General features: G+C 50.8%; 2 protein-coding genes across 3 annotated transcripts in view; one reads left to right on the forward strand and one right to left on the reverse strand.

Annotated features, from left to right (window-relative positions):
* Positions 1–1040: 1040 nt before the first annotated feature.
* On the forward strand, positions 1041–8139 carry PRKAG3 (protein kinase AMP-activated non-catalytic subunit gamma 3). 2 transcript variants are annotated; one of them, XM_047084843.1, is made up of 13 exons: positions 1041–1061; positions 1439–1478; positions 1949–2104; positions 2455–2858; positions 3855–3936; positions 4427–4485; positions 4605–4650; positions 4865–4919; positions 5104–5230; positions 5364–5529; positions 7294–7331; positions 7505–7651; positions 8023–8139. In XM_047084843.1, exons 1-13 carry the CDS (start codon positions 1041–1043, stop codon positions 8137–8139), a joined length of 1458 nt encoding a protein of 485 aa, XP_046940799.1. The 2 variants fall into 2 exon arrangements, with proteins under 2 accessions (XP_046940799.1, XP_046940798.1); XM_047084842.1 differs by lacking the exon at positions 1041–1061 and having other exon boundaries at positions 1232–1478.
* Positions 8140–14161: 6022 nt separating this feature from the next.
* LOC124516601 (sterol 26-hydroxylase, mitochondrial) overlaps positions 14162–24043 on the reverse strand; it is a 33621-nt gene continuing 23739 nt past the window's right edge. The window contains exons 2-9 of the mRNA XM_047086028.1: positions 19849–20039; positions 16601–16800; positions 16277–16474; positions 15938–16110; positions 14970–15136; positions 14730–14811; positions 14437–14649; positions 14162–14281 (exon numbers count right to left, since the gene is read on the reverse strand). Of these exons, the coding sequence (XP_046941984.1) occupies positions 14162–14281; positions 14437–14649; positions 14730–14811; positions 14970–15136; positions 15938–16110; positions 16277–16474; positions 16601–16800; positions 19849–20039 (1344 nt within the window). The remainder of the gene's footprint in view (positions 14282–14436; positions 14650–14729; positions 14812–14969; positions 15137–15937; positions 16111–16276; positions 16475–16600; positions 16801–19848; positions 20040–24043) is intronic.

A 24043-nucleotide genomic window follows, 5' to 3' on the forward strand; every position in this document is an offset into this window, starting at 1 on the left:
AAGGCAGAGTCCCTTCCCCGATCTGTTCTCTTCCACCCTCCCTGTAGGCAGTGCAGGGGCTTTGAGGGGTGATGAGAAATGTGTTCAATACGTTCAGCAAAAAATCCAGTAACCCATTACTGAGTGTCCACTCCAGGGCCAGAGACTGGGATGGAAGAGGCTGGAAGGAGGGGCAGAGAGAGGGGAGCTAGGGCAGCTGGGTCAGCATTCCCGATTTGGACGCTGACTCAGGCCCCAGGAATGCCAAGGAAGGGGGGTGGGCAGCCACCAGAGCCGGGCTGGGATCCTGTTGGCACCGGGAGATGTAGGGACAGCGGGCACAGAGGGATGTTGGGACAGGGGCTCCCACACACTGGGACCCACCTCCAAACCACTGGTAGAAACAGAGGTCTCTCACTCTGGGCCCTCCAGCCCACCGCACACCTTCACGGTGATTCTAGCTCCCACCTGCCCCGCCCATCCCACTCCAGCTCCCCCAGCAGAGAGAGGGACAGGCTCCTGGGACTCAAATGAGGACATTTGGGCATACAATGCCCGCTCTCCCGCGACCGCCCACAAACCCCTTGTCCCCAGCCTCCCTGCTGGCTCCAACTTGCCCTTTCTAACTTCAGCACCTCCCACGACTGAAGTGTGTACGAGGAAGACAGTCAAGCTCTACCTGCGTCCATTTTCCCTCCTTTGGCGCCTGACAACGATGAGAAGAAACCCAGGACTCTGAGAGCCCACTTCCTCCCACCTGGCGCCCCCGCAGCGCTCCAAGCCACCTCCCTCCATCGCAAAGTCCTTCGAGCTTGTCCTTGGAGACCCAGGAGGGAGCCCGGGCCCAGGCCTCCAGATTCCAGGTGCGCCCCTTCCCTCCCCACCCTGCCCCAGGCGGCTGGGCGAGAGCAGCTGAGCCCGAGGAGCCCTCCCTCCCGCTGCCTGACACCCAATCAGAGAGAAACCGATCCGGGGAGGGCAGGGCGCCAGGGGCCGGGCCCAGAATAGTGCTGCCCAGCCTGTGTTGCGCACTTGCTCTCGGTTGGTCCGGGGTTGGCCGCATGGAGCACGCACTGCGCCGGGTACAGGGGTCCCGGGGGACGGGAGCTGGGGCAGCCGAGGCCAGGGGATTGCGAGCACACCACACCCTGTGAACGAGTGTGAATGAGTGTGTGTGCGTGTGCGCATGAGCCTGTGGGTGCCTGTGAACACGTGCGCGCGCGCGTGTGTGTGTTCTTTGTGTCAGCGACGTATGTGGTGCCCTGCATGCCTGGGAATGGTTGGATGTGTTTTTCCGAGTGTGTCTAAGTGTTGGTGTATGGGTGTGTTTGCGGGGGTGCACCTGTGCGTGCATGCGTGTGCGTGCTTGCACGCGCACACGTGGTGGGAAAGGAAGCTACCCGTGGGTTCGGGGATGCAGGGCGTTTCCCCACCCCTTCAGACATTCTTCTCCTCACAGAACCCATCCTGGAGCAGCCTTGGGGGACCTGAGCGTCAAGGTAGGCGGGGCTGCCTTCTCAAGGGCGTAGCCTCTCCTCCTACTTCGTTTGTCTCCCACCTCTCTGGGCCCCCAGTCTCCACTCTGCTAGCCTGGCTTTTCTCTCTGTCTCTCCTTTTTCCTTCTTTGTTCCTCTGTTTCTTTTTTCCCTCACCCCCTCTTTCCTCTTTCAGAGGAAGTAGGGGGAATCTAGAGTCGGAAGACTCCGAACCTAGTTCTGATAGCACTTAGTAAATAGCTGTGTGAATTGTGGTGACTTGCCCCACCTCTCTGATCTCAGGTCCCGCTTCAGTAAAATAAGGATGATAATAACATCTCCCTTATAAGATTGCTATGAGGTTTGAGTGAGAAATATATTGGAGGAGAACCCTTGGGAAGCTTGCAAATGTGAAATATTATTATTAATAACATTTTAATTGATTTTGTTGTGTTACTCCCCATTAACCAAACAGGCCCCATTCCCCCTTCCAGAGATGAGCTGTCTAGAACAAGGAGAGAACACTTCATGGCCATCGCCGGCCATGACCACAGGCTCAGAAAGAAGCCATGAGAAACAGGGGGCCAAGGCCTCGAGGTGGACAAGGCAGGAGGCTGTGGCGGAAGGGGAGCTGCCGGGTCTGGGGGAAGGTGAGGCCAAGGCCAGTTCTGGGGAGATGGGAGCGGGGGCGGTGGGACATCCCGGAGCCTGGGGCTGGGGCTCTGCTCTGGATCCTTCCAGAGCACAGAGTTGGCCCCAGCCCTCATCTTGTAGTCTGTCCCTCCACATGGGAAAAGTCACCTGCACAGCAGAGCCAGGGGCCTGGCGCAGCCAACTCAGGACAGAGCCACCGTCTTGTGTGACTCTGAGACTCAGCTTTCTCACCTGCAAAATGGGGCCACAGCATCCGGGCTTCCCAAGGCTGCTGTGAGGATGAACAGAGCCAGCGGATGAGAAAGGTCTCTAGAAGACGGATTTACTGTCCTCTCCCCACCAACAGATCCCCAGGCCAAGCCACCTGCTGAGTACGCCGGACTGGAGGCCACGTTCCCCAAGGCCACACACTTGTGCCAGGCTGCTCCTTTGGCCAAAGTGGACGCCCCACCAACAGAGTGGGACATCTTCCCCCCTAACCACGAAGCCTCGGCCGCTGGCTCCAGCACAGATGAGCTGGAGCTGGACATAGGGTTCCCGGCCACGGCATCGTGGGGGTATGAGCTCGGCCTGGTGGAAGAGAGGCCTGCCCTGTGCCCATCCCCACGGGCCCTGTTACCCAGGCTGGGCTGGGACGACGAACTGCAGAAGCCGGGGGCCCAGATCTACATGCACTTCATGCAGGAGCACACCTGCTATGATGCCATGGCAACCAGTTCCAAGCTGGTCATCTTCGACACCACGCTGGAGGTGAGGCCGTGGCTCTGCCCCACCTCCGTTCTCATGGGGCTGCAGCCTCCACTCACCCGCTCCAGGGCCCCCCCGCGAGTCCCTTTCCAGAGCTCCTTCTTAGCACCATGGAGACCAGTGCTGGGGAGGACCTCTACTCCCCAGTTGTCATCCCAGCTCTGCCACTGAGTATGTGTAGGCTTTGGCATCAGTCACCGCTCTCATCTCTAAAATGGGAATGGGGGCCCCTGGCTGGTTCAGTCAGAAGAGCATACAGCTCTTGATCTTGGGGTCATAAGTTTGAGCCCCGTGTTGGGTGTAGAGATTACTAAAAAAAAAAAAAATAAAAGTAAAAAATGACATAAAATGGGGACAGGAAATGTCTGCTTTGCCCTCCAAGTTTCGGAGGACTCCTGGAATAACCCGGGTCAAGTGGGAGCAATTTGTGAACCCCTAAGTATGGGGAAGACCTTGCAGGGGGAGCTCTCAGTGAGAGAAAAATAGGATGGGTTCTAGCCCCTGCTCTTCCCTTCGGCTAAGCTATAGAACGCCTGCTTCCATTTTTACCATCACCTAGAGCGGAGCAGTGTTTCCAGAAGCACGGCGATAGTATTACTTAGGGTGAAGCCAAATGAGTCAACGTCAAATTTATTTAGAGAAATCTATTCTGTAGATGCTACGCGAATAAGCGTACCTCCAGCACGTAGATTAGCGAAAACTATACTGTGTGTGACTGTACGCATGTAGCACCCGAGTAGAAACCCCGAGTGAGTTTGTCACACCCTGATGTGCCAGGTGAAGGCGTCACCACAGTGCCTCCGGCCACCAGCAGCCTCATCTCTGCAGCAAGTGTGCCTGGCAAAGAGTGTGCCAGTGTGTGCCATGGCCTAGGACGGGCAGTCAAGCTCATGCAGAGGAGATCTCGGGAGAAGGCCCCGGGGGAGGACCCTGGTTGGGACAGGGTACCACTGAGGGGCAGTGTGAGACTCACCCCTCGGTGTTCTCTCTGGCCCTCAGATCAAGAAGGCCTTCTTTGCCCTAGTGGCCAACGGCATCCGGGCGGCACCGCTGTGGGACAGCAAGAAGCAGAGCTTCGTGGGTGAGGAGGGGCTGGGAGGCAGAGGGAAGAGAGAGATCTTCGAGGGGATTCCGGGGCTGAGCTCCGACACGCCACGGGTTCGGGCAGACCCTTGGCGTGAGCCAAGCCGGGGGCTGGCGTGGGGGAACATCCGATCCCGGCCTCGTGGTGGCCAGCTGGGAGACCCCCATGAGTGGAGGAGGTTTGACCAGCTGACCACTCCAGCTCTACTCACCCTTGGTCCCGTGTCGTAGGTGCTAGATAGGAAAAGAGGAAAGGGAGAGGAAGGAATTAGGAGAATAGAAAAGGGTGCGGCGGGGGCGGGGAGAGAAATTACAGGGGAAGCACAAAAGGCGGGGGAGGGGCTGCCCCGCTTCCCTCTGTCCACGGTTCCCACAGCTGTCTCAGACCTAGGACTCTGGCAGAGCCCGGAAGGGGGTCTGACCCCTCAACCTGCCTCCCGCCACGAGGCCCCAGGCTGACCCCCTGCCCTTCCCTCCTAACCCCGCAGGGATGCTGACCATCACAGACTTCATCTTGGTGCTGCATCGCTATTACAGGTCCCCGCTGGTGAGGAGTGGGCTGGGGACCCCAGGGGCTCCCATCTGGGCTGGGGCGGAGGGTGGCTCAGGGAGCCTGGTGCCCGAGGGTCCCGTGTCCGACTTCCGGAGTCCTGTCAACGTCTCTAGGTCCAGATCTATGAGATTGAAGAACATAAGATTGAGACCTGGAGAGGTGAGCTGGCGGAAGGGACCTGGAAGGGGCTGAGGGTGTGTGGGTGAGCATGGGGCCAAGGACCCGAGGTGGAGGATGGGCAGTGGGGATTTCTTGGAGGGCGCAGGGGAAGGGTGAGAGGGAGCCCAGAGGGCCTGAGGGAGGAAGACAGAGGGGCTGCCCAGTGAGGCAGGGTGGCCAGCTCCTCAGGCCTGACTCTGGCTTTTTCCTACAGAGATCTACCTTCAAGGCTGCTTCAAGCCTCTGGTCTCCATTTCTCCCAGCAGCAGGTAAGCGTCCCCAGCCACCCACCTGAGCCTCCTTGCCTGAGCAGTCCCCTTCCGGGTCAGCCCCTCAGTTCTGACCTCAGGGGCTCATCCCGTGGCAGACAAGGCAGCCTGGACACGCTGTCCTTCTGCAGGGGCTGGGGTGGGGGTTGTGTCTCCCCCAGACCCACTGCTCCCACCTCTGCAGCCTGTTCGAAGCCGTCTACACCCTCATCAAGAACCGGATCCACCGTCTGCCGGTCCTGGACCCGGTCTCAGGCGCCGTGCTCCACATCCTCACACACAAGCGACTGCTCAAGTTCCTGCACATCTTTGTGAGCCTGGGCACAGCCTCAGGGTGACCCGAGGGGCTGACAAGTCATTGGCCCAGCAGACCGGGGAGGGAGCCGCTGGGAGCACTCTGGGGGCTGCTCCACCTTGACTGCCACCTGTCCCCAACCCACCCAGGGCTCCCTGCTGCCCCAGCCCTCCTTCCTCTCCCGCACCATCCAAGATCTGGGCATCGGCACATTCCGAGACTTGGCCGTGGTGCTGGACACGGCGCCCATCCTGACGGCCCTGGACATCTTTGTGGACCGGCGCGTGTCTGCGCTGCCTGTGGTCAACGAAGCTGGTACCTGCACCCAGAAGTGGGGCTGGCTGGGGTGGGGCCGTGGCAGGCAGGGGTCTGTGGGCGTCTGCTCGGGACCCAGGGTGGAGTTAGAAGTCTGCCTGCTTAAATCTTGGACCCTTACTTAGCCTCTCTGTGCCTCAGTTTCCTCATTTGTGAAATGGGAATCTTAATAACACCCATCCTCTGACTTCACGGGATGATTTGAAAAGATTATGTGCAGTTAAGAAGCATGGTAAGAGGAAACCGAAGATGAGGTTTTTCATGGGAATTCACCCTAAAATGGGCCATGGGATCCAGCCAGACCTCACCTTCTTGCCTTGAAGAGAGGGATTAGAGGGACTACATGATCGTTTCTTTGGTTGAACTGTGGCTGTAAACTGTTTCAAAGTCAAAATTGCTGTAATGAAGCTAGATATCAAAAAATGTTTTTTTTATTTGTTTTTGTGTTTTGAATGTTTATTCGTTTTTTGAGAGACAGAGACAGAGCACAAGCAGGGGAGGGGCAGAGAGAGAGAGAGGGAGACACAGACCCTGAAGCAGGCTCCAGGCTCTGAGCTGTCAGCACAGAACCCAACGCGGGGCTCGAACCCACGAACGGCGAGATCGTGCTCTGAGCCAAAGTCGGACGCTTAACTGACTGAGCCACCCAGGTGCCCCAAGAAATGTTTTGATTTATTTTTCATTATGAAGAATTGCAAATGTATGAAAATGGTAGGACACACAGTATAATGAAAGCCACATATCCGTCACCTGGATTAACTATTGTTAACACGTTGCCATAACCAGGGTTTGTTTTTTTTTTTCCCTATTTTTTGCTAAAGTGATTTAAATGACAGAGATCATGTTATTTTATCCTTAACCCTTTAGTCTGCATCTCTTAAAATCAGTATATTTCCTATATCACCTAACAAAACCAGAATAACTTACTAATATCATCGAATATCTGAATCTAATTCTCATTTCCTCGCCTTCCCCGAGAATATCTTTTTTACAGGTGGTTTGTACAAACCAGGATCCAGTTAAGGTCCGTGCTTTGCAATGCTTCTTTTGTCTTTAGTTTCTTTAATCCAGAACAGTTCCTTCCTCACTTAATTTTCATAGCACTATAATGACAATCCTGGGTCAGTCGTCCTATAGAATGTCGCCCCATCCAGATTTGTCTCTTTGCTTTCTACAGACGGCCTCAGTGTTGTTCCTCTATTCCTGAGTTTCCTGTAAACTGGAAATTAGATCTAAAGGCTTGATCGGATTCAGGCTATCCATTTGAGGCCAGGATATTTCAGAGGTGACACTGTGTAGTCGAATTGCATCACATCGGGAGGCATGATTTCAGGCGTCTCCTCTCTGGCTGTGGTGCTGTGTGATCTGTGGGTTTAGGTAGTGGCCCCTTGGTGCCTGTTTTAAAGCCAGTAGCCTGGGGGCGCCTGGGTGGCTCCACCGGTTAAGCTGACTTCGGCTCAGGTCATGATCTCCCGGGTTCGTGGGTTTGAGCCCCGTGTCAGGCTCTCTGCTGTCAGCACAGAGCTCGCATCAGATCCTCTGTCCCCCTCTCTCTCTGCCCCTCCCCTGCTTGCACTCCCTCTCTGTCTCTCTCAAAATAAATAAATAACCTAAAAAAAAAAAAAAAAGCCTGCAGCTGGGGAGGACAGGGAGATGTCCAGTAACTCTTTCTGAAAGCCTGCCTCCGGCCCTTGCACAGCATGCTGGTTCTGACGTGAACCTCTTCCTTTTCTCTCACCACCTGGCCCCCCACCACCCCTGCAGGACAAGTCGTGGGCCTCTACTCCCGCTTCGATGTGATTGTAAGTGTCTGCGGGAATAAGGAACTGGGGTGCCACCGGGAGGCTGTGGCTGTGAGAACCGATGGAGGGGTATCTGTAGCCCGGAAGGACCTTTAGAGGTGTGTAGAGGGCAAGTGGATAGGTGGAGCCTGGTTAAGGGGCTGACTGACATGGCACTTGCCTCCCTGCCCCAGCACCTGGCTGCCCAGCAAACCTACAACCACCTGGACATGAGTGTGGGCGAAGCCCTGAAGCAGAGGACACTGTGTCTGGAAGGAGTCCTTTCCTGCCAGCCGCATGAGAGCTTGGGGGAAGTCATCGACCGGATTGCCCGGGAGCAGGTACCTCGTGCCCCTTCATACATGCCCCCAGCACGTATGGCCCAGTCCCCATGAGCAGCTCCAGCTGTCCTTGGACACCGGACACCTGCCCTGTCCTCCCATTTTATGGCCATTTCAAGCTCTCAGTGTCCACACTGGTCTGTAACTGATCCTGCAACTGGAGATCTGTCCACACCGGTCTGCAACTGGTCCTGCTAAGGGCCACAGACAGCTGATCACCCCAGCGTGGTCAGAGCTACTTCTAACTGGTTTCTAGGAGATACTTTTCGGCTCCCCCACTTACGTCGTTGCCCCTGAGTCTTGGTGACAATCTCGTTGGTTACCACAGCTGCATGGCTCGAACCTTTCACTGATCCTCTGCGGACCCGCAGGTACACCGGCTGGTGCTAGTGGACGAGACCCAGCATCTCCTGGGCGTGGTGTCCCTCTCCGACATCCTTCAGGCACTGGTGCTCAGCCCTGCTGGCATCGATGCCCTCGGTGCCTGAGAATATCTGAGTCCTCATTCCCAGGCCGTCTTCCACACGCAGAAGCCAACGAAGGGAGCCAGGGAACACGGTCTCCATCTTTCCCCACCCCAGTTTGCTGGTTTGGCTGTGGTTCAGGTAGGCTCTGCCCTGGGCCATCGGCCTCAGCACCAGCCCATTGGTCTTCCTAGGCTCTCAGATCTCAGCCTGAGGCCCCCTGAGGATGGGGGTGCCCAGCTCACTGCTGAGCAGCCCCATGAAAACTACAAGTATCAGGACTCCCCGTGGGGCCCCCACTCTGTCCCATTCTCCACTGAGGTCATGAGGGTAGTCACAAGAGGGGTGGACAGGGGCTGGGGTCAAGGCAAGGGCAGTGATGTGATTTCAGATGCTCTGGGGAGTTTGACCTGCCTTCTCGCAACTCAGCTCCCACCTGTTGGGAATCCCACTGGAAGGAAGCAAGTTAATAAACCTTTGTTGAATGGAATTTCCATGCTCAGTCAGAACTACGGCTGAAAGGAGGGGGCTTCTAAGTAATCATCTCAGTAAATCCGACATGATCTCAGACTCTTTCCTGGTCCCGTGTTGGCTAGGGGCTGGCTCAGATTCCACCTGCTTGGCAGTGGATGGCAAGACGAGGTTCCCCTACTGGAAACGCAACCTCTCCTGCCCACGTAGTCACTGTCTTGTCTTCTCTTTTCCTCACAGGCTTCACCAGCCCTCTGTCATTGCCCTTGCCCTGCCTGTGCTCCCAGAAGCCCTCAGGAATTCCTAGTCCTCCATGGGATGATGAAATTAAGAACAGCTGAGTCGAGCCTGGAGATCTATGAACCAGAGGCACTGAGATTACCCCAGGGCTGCCTGCTCCATGCCTACCCATATCACTTTCCCCCCCACTGGCCCCAGTGGAGCGGCGAGCCCTCAGCCAGTTGGGTGTATTCAGGGGCTCTGGATTCCTCAGCTTCTGGACTACCTGGGAGGCCCTGCTATTCTTCCACACTACTAAGGGTGGCTCCCCACAACTTGGCCACTGCCCTTCTTCCCTCCCAGCATTGAAACAGCAGCCATGTGGAGAGCCTGTTGAGTGGGGTCCTCCCTCCATTCTCATCCCGAGCACCAGCAAACGGTGTTCTCAGTCCCCAGTGACAGCCTGTGTTTGGATCACTGAGGATGAACACTGAGAGAACAAAAAGAAAAAGAACAACCAACCCGTGCACTTAAATTGTATAAGCTTCACTCCGAAAATGCTAGTCATTTGGCCTGAACTTGCAGCAAGAGCCCTGTGCTTTCTGAATTCAAAGACGCGAGGGAGAATCTGTAATTGACAAACGCTACCACTGGCCTTGCTTTTGTGCATAGAGTGTTAGTTTCTTTTTTCATTTTTTATTTATAACAAAACCATAAAGAAGATGTTAGTTAATGACAGAGTAAGTGCAACTCAGTCCACAAACTCTAATCTGCTAGAGACAACTTTTTTTTTTTTAAACACTGAACGTAATTCCTATTATGGACCCCATTTCACCAGGTGGTAGAAATTAATCTCCGTTTGGGGTTCACCCACCACCTTTTCCTGGGGTTAAATTCGGTGAGAAGGGGAGGCTTTGAGTAGTGGAAGACTTTGTTCCTCACTTATCATCAACCACACTTGTCAGCACCTGCTAAAATATTCCCATTCCCATCTCTCTCTCACTTGGTCGGTCACTGGCGGGCATGGCCCCTGCTAGGTGCTCCCTCAGTCCCTACCACAAAGCCTCCTTGGGCCTGCCTTCTCTTGGGGCATGAAGACATTCTAGCTCCTGGACCTGCACCCCTCTGGGCTTCAGGACGCTGTGTGGTCCCAAGCACATCTGCTCAGGCGGACAGCAAGTGATCTGTTCTGCGCTGAGTTTTGCTGTGTGTGTGTGTGTGTGTGTGTGTGTGTGTGTGTGTTTAGCCCCTACCCTGGAAACATAGGGCACAGGGCTCTTCTTATCATCTCCTTATCATTTCCAAACCTCTCTGGGGTATTTATCATATTCACCTCCTCCCTTCAGACACAGCTCCCTTCTCAGGGGCCCCAGAAATGTCTACAGTCTCTTTGCCTCCCCACCCCCCACCAACCTATGGAATCTTCACGAGTGGGGCCTTTTTCTCTAACCCGTCATCTATTCTTCCAAGTCCACTGCATGTGTCTTGAGTTCTTGCCACCTGCCTTGAGGGTCAGGCTTTGGAAATTCCAAAGCCAAGGCCAGGCTTCGGTTATGCCATCCCTCCCCTGTGGCAGTGGACGCTGTCTGCTATCCAGTGGGGAGAGGAGAGGTTAATATTTCTAAAATATGATGCCACCACATTTACCTCACAGAGCAACAGAGTGGAGACATTTGTGCTTGATGAGTCAGGCAGTAAATGAAGGCATTTTCTCACAGACACTCAGCTTCTGTTTCCGACTTTGCCATAACCCATGGGTCAGTGCTGGTTCTGCTCTGGCCCTGCCTGGGAAGGTCCTGGGCCTTGGGCTCAAGTGGGAGGATGGGGTGCTTCTCTGGGCCTGTCTCAAGTGACAACCTTGGGGAGCCTGGGGCAGGCTGCCTCCTGCTGCAGCCGACTGTAGGGAATGTGTAGCAGGGTCAGTCCTTTGAGGTGGTGTCCCAGGTTGCTCTGCGTGAGCAGACCGTCAGGTCAGCCCAGGCGTTCGGTGGAAAGGGCAGCCTGAGGAAATCACTCTCTCCCCCTCCTGCCCCCCCCCCCCCAAGAGTAGATAGGTCTCCAACCTCCTGGGCCCACCATCCTGAGGACCCAACAGTTACCCCTTGGGCCCTTCTCCCCAACCCTCAGTTCCTGACAGCCCTCCCGCATCATGGCTGCTAGAAAAGAGGCAAAGGGTTGCCATGGGGACTACTCCCGCCCCAACTCTGAATAAAAGTATGAAGGCCAGCCACTCTGCTGGCTCCTCTGTTCATACCTAGGAACCCGGGGCTGGCCAAATGGTGCAGGCATCATTGCCTCCATGCCCCCGACTCCTGCCCTGACCCCCGAGGCCCCTCCGAGGTTCTGTGACCTCCAGGCCGGACTCTCATCCACCTCTCTCATCATCTCACATCACCTCAGCAGTTATCAACCCTGGCTGTGCCACAGGATCCCCAGGGGAGCTTTATAAGATGGTAATTCCAAGGCTCCATTCCTAGAGAGATGCTAATTTCCTGACTTGGGGGGTGCGACCAGGGCAACTGTATTTTTTTGTAGAAACTAGAGGCTTGCGATGCATAACACGTGATGGGCACGATAGCTTGCTGAGAAATACAGGCGCCTCATTTCCATAATTAGGAAGATCGTCTGTCGCCCTATGGCATCTATATTATTTGTTATGACCAAGATCTACAAGAAGAGCTGGCTGAAACCAGGGGCACGAGGTAGAAGATACACGATTTGCTGGCATTCTCGCTAGCCTTACAAACATGTGCAAATACAGAAGAATTCAGCACAGGGTTACGTTATGTCCATCCCCTGGTGACAACTGTCAGAATTTGTATTGGACGTGCACCTTACATCTGGAATCACAAATAATGAGCTAGAACTGAACTAATATTAATGAGCCAAGATACATCAAGAGCTAAAACATCTGTAGAACACGAGCATGTAGACAGCCAGAAAATATTGGGTACTCGGTCTATTTTTACTCCTGGGAGTGCTACATAAATGTTTAAGAAGACAAGCTGATGTCAAGGGGCACCTGCATGGCTCAGCCAGTTAAGCACCTGACTCGATTTCAGCTCAAGTCACGATCTCACGATCCATGAGATCTGTGCTTACGGCATGGAGCCTGCTTGGGATTCATTCTCTCTCTGTCTCTCTCTCTCAAAAATAAATAAATAAACATTAAAAAAAGAAGAAGAAGAAGAAGAAGACAAGCTGATTCCTTAAAGTCTTACCCAAAAATATGGATTCTAATTGGATCCAACAAGTTCAAATTAGCTGGAAAGGGAGTAACGAGATGTGCACATTGTTTTCGGTCAAGAGCGTATCTCCTGTGCTGAATTAATGTCCACTTATCCGTAATTATCCTAATTCCTATTGTTCTTTCCTCGCAGTCAGGTCAGGGTGGATAATCGGGGAGCCTCACTGTGACAACACTTCCCTGTGACTTATGTGGGCAGCTCAGAGTCCTCGAGACCCCAGCCCCCCCGTGGTCTGAAGGAGCAGACACTGGAAAAGGCAGAAGCTGCTGAGTGACTTGGTGACAGAAATCTCGCACCCCACCCCCTGCCCCGAGCCCGGCCCCCATTCTCTGCATTTATAGGGACCGCTCACAGGTAGATCCCTGCACAGGTAGCGGACAGCTATGCCCTCAGAGTCAGGAATTCCTCCCAGTTCTCTCCAGATCGCTCCATACAGAAAGCTCTGTATCCTCCCCTCTTCTTCCTTCCCCTGCCTACCATCCCAGCCTCTTCTCATTTAACAAACATTTTTTAATCGCCTCCTAGGTGCTAGACACAGAGTTGCTCACTGGGCTCCAAACTGAAAGGAACTTGGTTTGTGCCCTCTGTTGGGTGCACAGCTGGTGGGGGAGACCGTGGGGTCTCCAACAAGGTGAACAGGTTGAGCGCTCAGTTCTCTCATGTGGGTGGGGAGGTGGGGAGAGCACAGAGGAAGTGCTTGTGCTCCCCCCAGAGAGGTCAGGGGAGGCTTTTCAAAGGCAGTGACACTTGAGCTGAGCCCTAAGGAAGGGCAAGTTCTCTGGGATGACGTGGCAGTTGGTGAAGACACTGTTCCAAGAAGAGGGAACACGAAGGACCAAATATTGAGGCCAGAAAGAGCATAACGTGCTCAGGCAAATACAAGGAGTTGGGGTTCAGCTGTGGAAAGGGTGTCTGGGCAGGGAGTGGGGGTGGCGGGCAGGGTGCCAGAGTCTTCTAAGCCATGATAAGGACTTTGGACTTTGCTTCATGCCTGAGGGAAGCCTCTGAAGGATTTTAATAAGGGCAATGATATGACTTTCTTTATCCTCACAAACAGAAGAAATTTGATTTTAGTTTTCTATGACCCAGCAGGAATTTACAACTGGGGCTGGGCCTCATTGCCTTCTCCAGCCCTCGGTACTCCCGAGTCTCCGTGCCAACCTGCTTTCCCTCTGGTTGGCTTCCTGCACGGAAGGGGCTGGAAAACTAAAAGCTACCATCCCCGTGTTCTCTTGCAGCTCGAGCTCCAGCCTCTCGGTTGTATGTGAGGCACACGGAAGGTGGGAGCGAGGCGGCGGTCATGGAGGCCAGGAGTGGGGGCGGGGAGGCTACTGCCCACCTCCCCATCCCCCACCCACCCCCACCAGCCCTGACCTGGGAGACGCGGAGTAGCATAGGGCCCGCAGTTGTAGCGATAGCTTCCCAGCACTCGTCCTCCCGAGGGCGGCCAGTGTGACGCATCCCAGGCTGAGTGCCCCAGGGCCGTCCCAGGAGTCATTCCTGGAGATCCAGCCTAGCGCGCCTTCATCCATGTTTGTAGCACCTCATTACCCCTATCAAAGCACTTCTGTTCAAAAGATGGTGCCCCTCTTGATGCCCGGAGGATTGTTCTGCAGATCCTTCTCGGGCAGGGCCTTGGCCAACAGCGCGTGAAGCCAAGGCCTCTGTGTGAGGTCCAGGAAAACACAGGTGTTCTCATTTTCCATGGAGGGAGATGGCTCCACCTCCCACAAGATCCTTAAGTGGGGACACGGTGTTCCCCACACACAGAAAGGGGGTCAGATGCTGGGTTATCAAAAAGAATGACAAAGGTCTCCAATTATCAATAAAATCCCTTTATTCTATATTTTTTCCAAAGATAGCCATGTGACTGCCGGCGGGGGGGGGGGGAGGGCGGGGGGGAGAAGTGGCCTTTTATCTGAGAAGGAAACGTTCAAAATTATAAAAGTGGCCAAAGCTCAGGGTTCTACAGAAAGTACACTGTCTTGGACCGCTGGCATCTGGGAGCCTCTCGTCTGAGACACAGCAGTGGCCAGAAATTACTGTGCCAGAGAGAGAGAGAGAGAGAGAGAGAGAAGGGGGCTGCTCCAGGAAGGCCCGGGCCCAGCTCAGCACTGTCTCTGCAGGAAACGCAGGCCCACCTTCTTATTGGGAACCAGGACGATGCGGGCCACGCTCCTCACCTCCCCCGTCTCGGGGGCCAGGACCACCTCATACTGCTGGATCAGCTGGGAGGTAAAACACACATGGGCCTTAGGATCCGCGATCTCCGTCCCCTGCCCTCCGCTACACGCTCCCTCCCTGTGCTGCCCTTCTGCTCCTCCCCACGGCCTCCATCAGCCCTCCCTGGCCCACTCGGCCCTCCAGCCTCTCCCCCACTCACCCTTGACAGCAGCAGCTGCATCTCCAGTTCCGCAATCCTGCGACCCAGGCAAGCCCGGACCCCATAGCCAAAGGGCACAGAGCCAAATGGATGCTGGACCCCAGGGGTAGCAGGCTGGCTCTTCTTCAGCCAGCGGTAGGGCCAGAAGCTCTCTGGCTCAGGGAAGATGTCAGGGTCACGGGACACCACATAGTGACAGAACACAAACTGGGTCTGCGGAGCGAGAAGGGGCAGCCCATCAGCTTAGGACCGCAGGGCAGCCCTGGGAGCCCCAGCTCTTCAGCCCCACTCACGTTCTTGGGGAAGAGGAAGCCACCGACTTCGATTTCCTTTTCCGTGATGACCCGGGAGTTCGTGGGGACCACGGGGTAAAGGCTGCAGGGAAAAGAAAGCACAGGTTCGCCTCTGGTGCCCCAGGCCCTTCTTCCCATCTCACCCCTGGCCCTAGCGCCAGCCCAGCAGCCCCCACTTCCGACTCCTGTCTCTGAGTCCTCCTCTACACAGACCCTGTGCTCCTGGGAACCGCAACCTACCGCAGGGTCTCCTTAAGCACAGCTTTGAGCAGGGGCATGTGTGCTAAGTCCTTGTACTTGGGCACGTGCCCGGGGGGTACCACGCCCACCACTTCCTTATGCAAGGCAGCCTGGATCTCTGGGTTCTTTGAAAGATGGTACAGGGCCCACGTCATTGTGTTGGATGTCTGGGAGGCAGAGGGAGAGATAAAGTGAGGAGGGATTTCTAGGAAAAAGGCTAGTTAGGTAGTGGGGGGAGTGTGAGTGAGCATGCGCGGAAAAATGAATTTGCCGCGAGCATGGCAGAAACAGACACAGGGGCTCATGGGGACCCTCCATGTGACTCCACGGCAGGATGAGGACCCATACGATGGAGAATCACGTTCTAACAACAAGGAAACCGTAACAGAGGCAAACCCACGTGACAAAAAGAATGCAGAGTCTGACCAAGAAGGCGCTTGTGGTCGAACTCTCTGCTTAAATTGCATCTCAAATAGATGTGAGATGTGACTTCCTAGCTGGCCAAGAGAGGCTCCAGGAGGCGATGGGATCCCTCTTACAAAAGAACCATTCCCAGAGCGCCTGGATCGCTCAGTCAAGTTGGGCGTCCGACTCTTGATTTCTGCTCAGGTTATGATCCCCGAGCTGTGGGATCAAGCCCCACATCAGGCTCTGTGCTGTGTGTGGAGCCTGCTTAAGATTCTCTCTCTCTCTGTCTCTCTCTCTCTCCCTTTCCACTGCTCACATGCAGGCTCTCTCTCTCTCAAATAAAAATAATAAATAAAAAACAAACGAAAAAGAACCATTTCCTGCCCACCTCTGCCGGGTTGAAGGACCTCCCTGTTTTCCTTCTAGCTCTACATCTGTGACACAGAAAGAGAAGCAGGTACCTGGAGGAACGAAGGTCAGGCTCAGATGAGGGTAATGGGGAATTGGTTCAGGACAGGAGCTGGGAGCCCCCGGTCTCCTTGCTGGCCCCCCTCACGCACCGTGTCTACGCCAGCCAGGAGCAGCTCGGGCAGGCTGCCCATGACCTCATGAGTACTGAGCTGTCCTCTGGTGAGCAGGAAGTGCAGGTAGCCAGATATCTGCACTTCATCTGGCCCACTTTTCTGCAGCTGGGTCTCTATCTCCTTGAGTTTCTGATCAATCAGCTTCTTCCCTACAGAGACAATGGAGAACAGAGGAGGACAAGGTCAAAAGCCATGATCTCCCAGGACCAAGAGCCACTCTGACGGCTGGAAGCATGAGGTAGGGAGTCCTGGGACAGACTGCTGACACACAGACCCTGGAACCCACCCCACAACCTCCCTCCCTGGCCTCCTCACCGAAAGAGAAGATGGTGTTCCAGCCATCCAGATATCGCTTCCAGAAAGGCAGCAAGGAACGGCTCCACTTGGGGAGGAAGGTGACATAGAGTGAGTTCTGGAACATGAGCCCGACAGATCTGACGAAGGCCACGGTGTCCTGGGGGATGGGTCGCTCCAGGCAGCCGATACGTTTCTCAAACAGGATGTAGCAAATAGCTGGCAGTGCACAAAGGCCATCACAAGAGGTGGTGTCATGGCACCCAGAATCCAAGGGGCTTGAGGAGAGGGAACATGATCTGCCTCTGGCCCCTGCCCGCCCAGCCCCTGTCCCCACAAGGGTACCTTCCAAGGCAAAGTAGTAGAAATGGTGAGCCATGTCAGACACGTGGTCCCCTGAGGCACTCTCTGCCAAAAGATGGTTCAGGTGGGCCAGGAAGTCGTCAATCACCTCATTCAGAGCATCGGTGTAGAGCGCAGCCTCACTGGGCTTCAGCATCCGCTGGTTCAGAGCTTGGCGTAGCTGGTACCAGTGGTGTCCTTCCCTGTGGAGGATGGAGGAACCGCACACTTGTAAGCAGCTGATGGAGGTTAGATTAGATGGGGTCTTCCCCCTGCCCCGAGACCTCAACAGGGTCTAGGAAAATCTCAGACTCCTAGACTTAGAATTACAGAATCACCGAATTTCAAATGACAGAATCTTGGAATCACAAAACTTCAGAATCTCACTATACCATCGTGGGAGTAGTCAAGATGGGCATCTGGAACCAGACTCCCTGGGGTCAAGTCACAGGTCTGATGATTACTGGATGAGTGACCTTAGGCAGGTGACTTAACGCCTCTGTGCCTCAGTTTCCCCTTCCATAAAAAGGGAATAATAAGCGTGCCTATCTTAGTAGGGTTGTTTGGACAACTACAGTGCTTAGATCAGAGCCTGGCACATGGCGAATGCTTAAGGAATATCGACTCTGATTATCTTAGGATGCTACAACTCCAGAATCTTCTGTATGTGAAATGAGGAGGAACTCCAATGGTTCCAGTCCTCTGTGTGGCGGATGAGGAAGAAAGGAGGAACAAATGAGGGTTTCTGGGATGCTCAGATTCTGGACCTTCATGCTCTGCTTGACTTAGTGGGTCTAAGGGACAGGGAGACCCACCAGGCGGGGTGCCCCAGCCCCTCCTGCTACGGGCATCCAGTAGGGGGTTGTGTCCCCATCCTGGTTAGACAGGGATGCTCACGAGGGTGGGACCATGCTTCCCACAGTGGGGCTTCATGTTCAGGAACTGTCCCCACCCACAGATGTCCCCCAAACCTGTTACCTCTCCTAAGCAAGCTGGGTATGGGCCAAGTTTTTAAAAGCTAGTTGCAGAGTAATAAGTACAATATGGTCCAATTTTACAAGGAGGAAAGGAAATCCTAAATATCCGTATGTGTATCCACATGTTTCCACGTAGAGTAGAGAAGAAGGACCCACCAAACTGTCAGGATTACTTGGAAGAATGGGATGGGAGTGGGTGGTAGGCAGACAATATTTCATCATTGGAAATTTTACAGCAAGTATTACTTTTGAATTTTAAAAACCAATATGGTATTTTAAAAAGATAGACACTAAAAAGGCTTGTGTCAAGAATCGGGGTTTATTTTTTTAATTTTAGAAAATTATTTATTTAAATGAACCTGAAACCCCAGGAGTTTTCTTTATTATGTTGGGAGACCCTGCAAAAAGATCAACTAAAAGTGTTGCTGACAAAGAAATGAAAGCCAGAGTAGACTCATGTATTGGAACTTCAGGCTGTAGGGTTTCTCTGAGAGTAAAAAATTCTCCCAATGGTAGCGACCAGATTTGCGGAACTTAAATGAGAACATTTTTGCGGTTGTTAAAATATTTCTTGGGAAGACACTGTTTCATAGAATGAGATGTAAAAATATATATATTTATGTACTTATGCACACATATACGCTAAAACAAAAAAGAACTTATCATTGGTTAGTAAAATAGCTTTAAAATACATGTATATGGTACAATATAACTAGGAAACTGGCTTTAGAGTAAAAAATTAAAAACAGGTGACAAAGGGGTGCACATAACATCCGGCTCCAATTCTAGATCCTGAGCCACCAATTCCAGTGGTGGCCTGACCTGGCGAAAACCTAAGACCCAAATCTTGCCCTCGGGGTCAGACATCAAGTTAAAGAGCTCTTGAAACATAGGCATTCTCTGTTCTCTTCCCAGAACTTCGAGCAAAGGGCTCAGTAATTGTTGAAGTTCTAAAACTGTCTACCCGTGAAGGAACCAGGAAAAAGGGGTGGAAAAAAAAACACGTGATGGGAGAATGGACGTATGGGCATCAAAGGCAGATGAAATGCACCCTCTCACCAGTTCGCTTCCTTTCCAAAAGTATCAAGGCATTAATTTCTTGAATTCCAGAATCAGAGAGATCTCGTTCGCCAGTGGCAAGCGATGTAAAACCTCTCTAGGCTTCAGTTTCTTCATCTGTAAAATGGGGATTATAATACTATCTACTTCATGGGCTTGTTGTGAGGATAAGGTGAGATAATAAACGTAAAGAGACTAGCCTGATACCTGGCATGTCACAAACACATAGTTAGCTACTATCCTTGGTGCCATTACCACAACCACTGCCAGGATCAACTCTCGTCTCTTAAGAAATGTCGAAAGCATGAGATGTCAAGCAACTAGGGAAAATAAAGGTCATTCATTACTTTGGAGCTCTGTTAACATACCATAGCAAAAAGAAACCTGTCACAGGGTGAAAGAGGTGATGGGGATTAAAGACTACATTTCTCATGGTGAGCACTGAGTAATGTATAGAATTGTAGAAGCACTATTTGTACCCCTGAAACTAATATAACACTGTATGTTAACTGTACTGGAATTAAAATAAAAAACGATTTAAAAAAACCCTGTAATATACCCAGTTACAACCTGTGACACTGGGAATGGTTCATCGCCAATGATTCTCGATTGTTTACTTCAATTGTCATATGCGTATATAACATATTCAGCCCGTCCTCGAATTTGTCACTGCCAAAATAATCTTAACTTTTCTGGGTGTAACTTCAAGGCTGAAACCCACATCTGTTTCTACGTATGGAGAGCACCTGTGAAAGTTATATGCAACAACAAACCTATAATACATAATTTAGGAAATATTTTTAAAGTCAAATTCAGCCTTCCTAATTAATATGGTGACAATGTTTTTTCAACTACACATAGATTATGGTTCACGTTGTGATATCTTCAACCATAATGTAGAATAATGGGGCTGGAAAGGTCCTAGAGAGAGCTTGGAGGCATTCTACCCCAAACTTCCCATTTTACATACGAGAAACATACGGCCAAGGAAGGAGAAATTATTCATTTGTCCAAAGTCATAAAATACATTAGTGGAAAAGACAATGAATGGCCGCTGGGCTTCAGCCCATCCCAACCAGCTTTCTAGACTGAGTATCAGGCTCAGAGGATGAAGGAAGAGCCTACCCTGCCCATCATCCCCTGGCTTCCCAATGCCATTGCCCTTGGGCCTGGCCCTCTGAGGCCTTGTACCAGTCCCTTTAGGCCCCAGCTCACGTGGTGAAGGGCCCATAAGCCAGGCCCTGTTGGTCCCGGTGCTCCTTCCATAGTTCCATGTCGTTCCGTACGGGGTACTTGCTCTCTTGCCGCATCACTTGCTCCAGGAGTGGGGCACTGGCCAGGTTCACGTGCATCTGAGGCCCTAGGCGGGTTACCCACATTGGACCATACTTGGTCTTGTTCAGCATCTGTGGGGGTCAATGAAAGCTGAATAACCATGGCCCATCCAGGTAGGCATTTACTAGAGAGGAGATGGGATGGGGGAGTATCTGATAATCACACCAGAGCAAGTGGGATGGGCGAAAGCAAATTTTAAAGGAGGTAGGCACTAGGATGGCCTGTGGTTCTGAAAGAACACTGGGAAAAAAAAATGAGCACACAGGAGTTAGAATATTCAGGGGCGCCTGGGTGGCGCAGTCGGTTAAGCGTCCGACTTCAGCCAGGTCACGATCTCGCGGTCCGTGAGTTCGAGCCCCGCGTCGGGCTCTGGGCTGATGGCTCAGAGCCTGGAGCCTGTTTCCGATTCTGTGTCTCCCTCTCTCTCTGCCCCTCCCCTGTTCATGCTCTGTCTCTCTCTGTCCCCAAAATAAATAAACGTTGAAAAAAAAAATTAAAAAAAAAAGAATATTCAGAGCAATGAGTACCTGGCAGAACTGGGAGAAGCGAGATTTTAGAAGCGAGATTTTAGAAAAATGGGATGTGGTAAACGGGGGTATGTTTTGAGGTATAAACATATGGGGTCCGAGGTTTTAGAGAAACTGAACCCTTTAGTGAGGTATAACAGAATACCTATGGCTTCTTCAAAGAAGCATTTAAATCTACTGCAGCTTGCTTTCAATGAGATAAAGATAAATACCTCATGTATTCAGTGAGAAAAAAGAAACACAGTAGAAACTCCAGGAAAAACAAGAAGCTGAGAAAGAAAGTCAAGATTAAAATATGAAGTAAGGTATGTGGTATGAATTTATTTTTAACAAAAAAGTTATTAGCTGCTCAGTAAAATAATGATCAACTATTTTATCTTAGAATTTCTAAAGCACTTGACAATCGGTACCCATTGCATCTGTGAAACTGGCATTGGTGTAATGTTTTTATAGGTGCTGGAAATGAGGGGGAAAATAAGTATACTTCGAGTTTTGGAGGTAAAACTTAAAAAGAATCCACACTGACACTAAATTTACTGGCTAACACCCACAAACTTAAAGAATTTGAAACATAGTGGTTTCTTACTGTGTTTTACTATTGGTGTTAAAAACTAGATTCTCCTAGGACCAATGCGACCTAATTGCCCTCAATATATTACCCAGTTGCCCAGAATCCACCCCGAACTAACAGCCGATTCTGTCAGTTCCTAGGAATACAGCCTTGACAACCCCCCTGACATCTATTTAGTTTTGTTTCCACTTTCACCTCCCAGTAATGCCTACCAGCGTGGTATGATTTTGAACAGATGATTGTGTGTAAACTACAGGGATTCCTGGAGAGAAACAGGCATATTTGTACATTGCTGGTGGGAGTCTAAAATTACACAAACCTACATGGAGGACAATTTGCTAACATTTATAGAAATTACAAATACATTTATAAACAAAGTATGGGAAGTCTACATAATGGAATACTATGTCACCTTAAAAAAGGATGAATCAGCTCCTTGTGTAGTAATATGAAAAGTTGGATTGTAATACAGAAATATACATAACCAAAGTAGATTGTTAAATGGAAAAGAAATATACATAACCAAAGTAGATTGTTAAATGGAAAAGTATGATATCTTCTGTCTAAGAAAGGGGGGCTAAATTAGAATATACAGCATTGGCACTTGCTTTTATAAAGAAATATTGGGTCACATCAGAAACTAATTAAAGTGACTACCGATGGGGCAGGTGGAGGGGACAGCAGTGAGAGGCAAGATTGCACAATGTATATCCTGTCATATCGTTTTGAGCTTTGAACTATGAGAATGAATTCAAAATTTTGATTTTTTTTTTTTATTTTAGAGAGAGAAAGAAAGAAAGCATGAGTGGGGGAGAGAGGCAGAGGGAGAGAGAGAATCTTGAGCAGGCTCCACAGTGTGGGGCCTGACTCAGGGCTCAAACACATGACTCTGGTATCATGACCTGAGCCAAAATCAAGAGTTGGACATTCAACCAACTGAGCCACCCAGGTACCCTATGAATTCAAGTATTTTTAATCTAAAGGGAAAAAAAGAAAGTGTCTTGCAAAACAATGAGTCATCTGCCACTGATCAGGTAATTCCAGAAAGCGGGAAAGGCTGATCAAACCTCTCAATTCATGTATATACTCCTTAGATTTATAAGGTTCCATTTTGTAAAAGTACTTATATGTCTGTTTTTCTCTACTGAATTCTTTAGGAGAATTATCTTAAACGTAAGTTTTAATTTGTGATTCCAGTTGGTTTATTTAAGATATTAATGACAGGGGTGCCTGGGTGGCTCAGTCGGTTAAGCATCCAATTCTTGATCTTGGCTCAGGTCATGATCTCATGGTTCGTGAGATCGAGCCCTGTGACGGGGCTCTGCACTGACAGCACGGAGACTGCTTGGGATTCTCACTCTCCCTCTTTCTCTGCCCTTCCCCCACTTGTGCACACACTTTCTCTCTCTCTCTCAAAAATAAACTTAAAAAAAGATATTAATCACATAATAATAATGATAATAATAGTAAATATTTCCACGGAGCTTAGCATAAAACAGACGCTATTCCAAACACTTATGTTAGAAATTCAGTCCTCACTACCGCTGTATGAGGGGGTGTAACATTACCACAATTTCATAAAAGAGGAAACTTAGGCCCAAAGAGGTTGCCCAAGGTCACTTTACTGGGAAGTAGAAAAGTCTGAATTCAAACTCAGACCACCTAGATGGTTCTCAACCACTTGCTCCATCGAACTACAAACAAACTTAGGCCCTTTAAAAATACATACTATTGGGGCACCTGGGTGGCGCAGTCAGTTAAGCGTTAGATTTTGGGTCAGGTCATGATTTCATAGTTTGTGGGTTCGAGACCTGTGTGCTGACAGCTCAGAGCCTGGCACCTGCTTCGGATTCTGTGTCTCCCTCTCTCTCTGCTGCTCCACCTGTGCGCTCTCTCTCGCTCTCTCTCTCTCTCTCTCTCAAAAAAAATAAAAAAATAAAAAAATAAATAAATAAATAAATAAATAAATAACAAATAAACAAACATTAAAATTTTTTAATAAAAAATAATAAGTAAAAATATATACTATTTAAAACCAACGTAACTATGCAATAAACCAGGGTTCCTCACGGCACTATTGACATTTGGGGCTGGATGATTCTTTGTTGTGGTGGACTGTCCTGTGCATTTTAGGATGTTTAGCAGTATCCTTGGCTTTCACCCACTAGCATCTCCCTGCCCTCAAAGCTGTAACAACCAAAAACATCTCCAGACATTGCCAAAATGTCCCCAGGGAGGCAAAATCACCCCAGGTCGAGAACCTCCACAATAACCCCAACCTTTTTGTTGTTGTTGTTGTTGTTGTTTTGTTTTGTAACCCCAACCTTTTAATATGAGTCTTAATGCTTTAATTTTAGAGGACTCTTCTTAAGAAACAATACCTCATTTTGAAGAAATACTTATCTACAGTTTGGGTTTTTTCTCTTTGTGTTAAGTTCAAATACAATTACATGTTACAGTTTTATAAAAATGCAAATAGAGGTGGGGCGCCTGGATGGCTCAGTCGGTTAAGCATCCAACTCTTAGTTTTGGCTCAGGTCATGATCTCCCCAGTTTTTGAGTTCAAGCCCCACATCGGGCTCTGCAGTGACAGTGTGGAGCCTGTCTGGGATTTTCTCTCTCTCCCTCTTTCTTTGTCCTTCCTCTGTGCTCTTTCTCTCTCTCTCTTAAAATAAATAAATAAATAAATAAATAAATAAATAAATAAACATTTTTTAAAAATGCAGATACTGGTAATCTCTGAGTCATGGTTTATAGATAGGTTACTTTCTTCTTTATACTGTGATTTTTTTTTTCAGATTTTCTACCATGATCTTAGAATCAGAAAAAAAAAAAAGTCATATTTTAAAAGACTAGATCAACAATTTACTTGGGGACCAGCTTCTTCTCTGGAATCCAAAGCCTCTGGCACCTCTTCCTGGCTGTCAGCTTGGAAGTTTCTGAGGCATTTCCCCCTTTGCATAGGCCATGCTTTCTT

The sequence above is a fragment of the Lynx rufus genome, unplaced genomic scaffold (genome assembly GCF_022079265.1).
Source record: "Lynx rufus isolate CCGP_SWC_20201006 ecotype Redwood Valley unplaced genomic scaffold, mLynRuf1.p SCAF_2, whole genome shotgun sequence".
Taxonomy (NCBI): domain Eukaryota; kingdom Metazoa; phylum Chordata; class Mammalia; order Carnivora; family Felidae; genus Lynx; species Lynx rufus.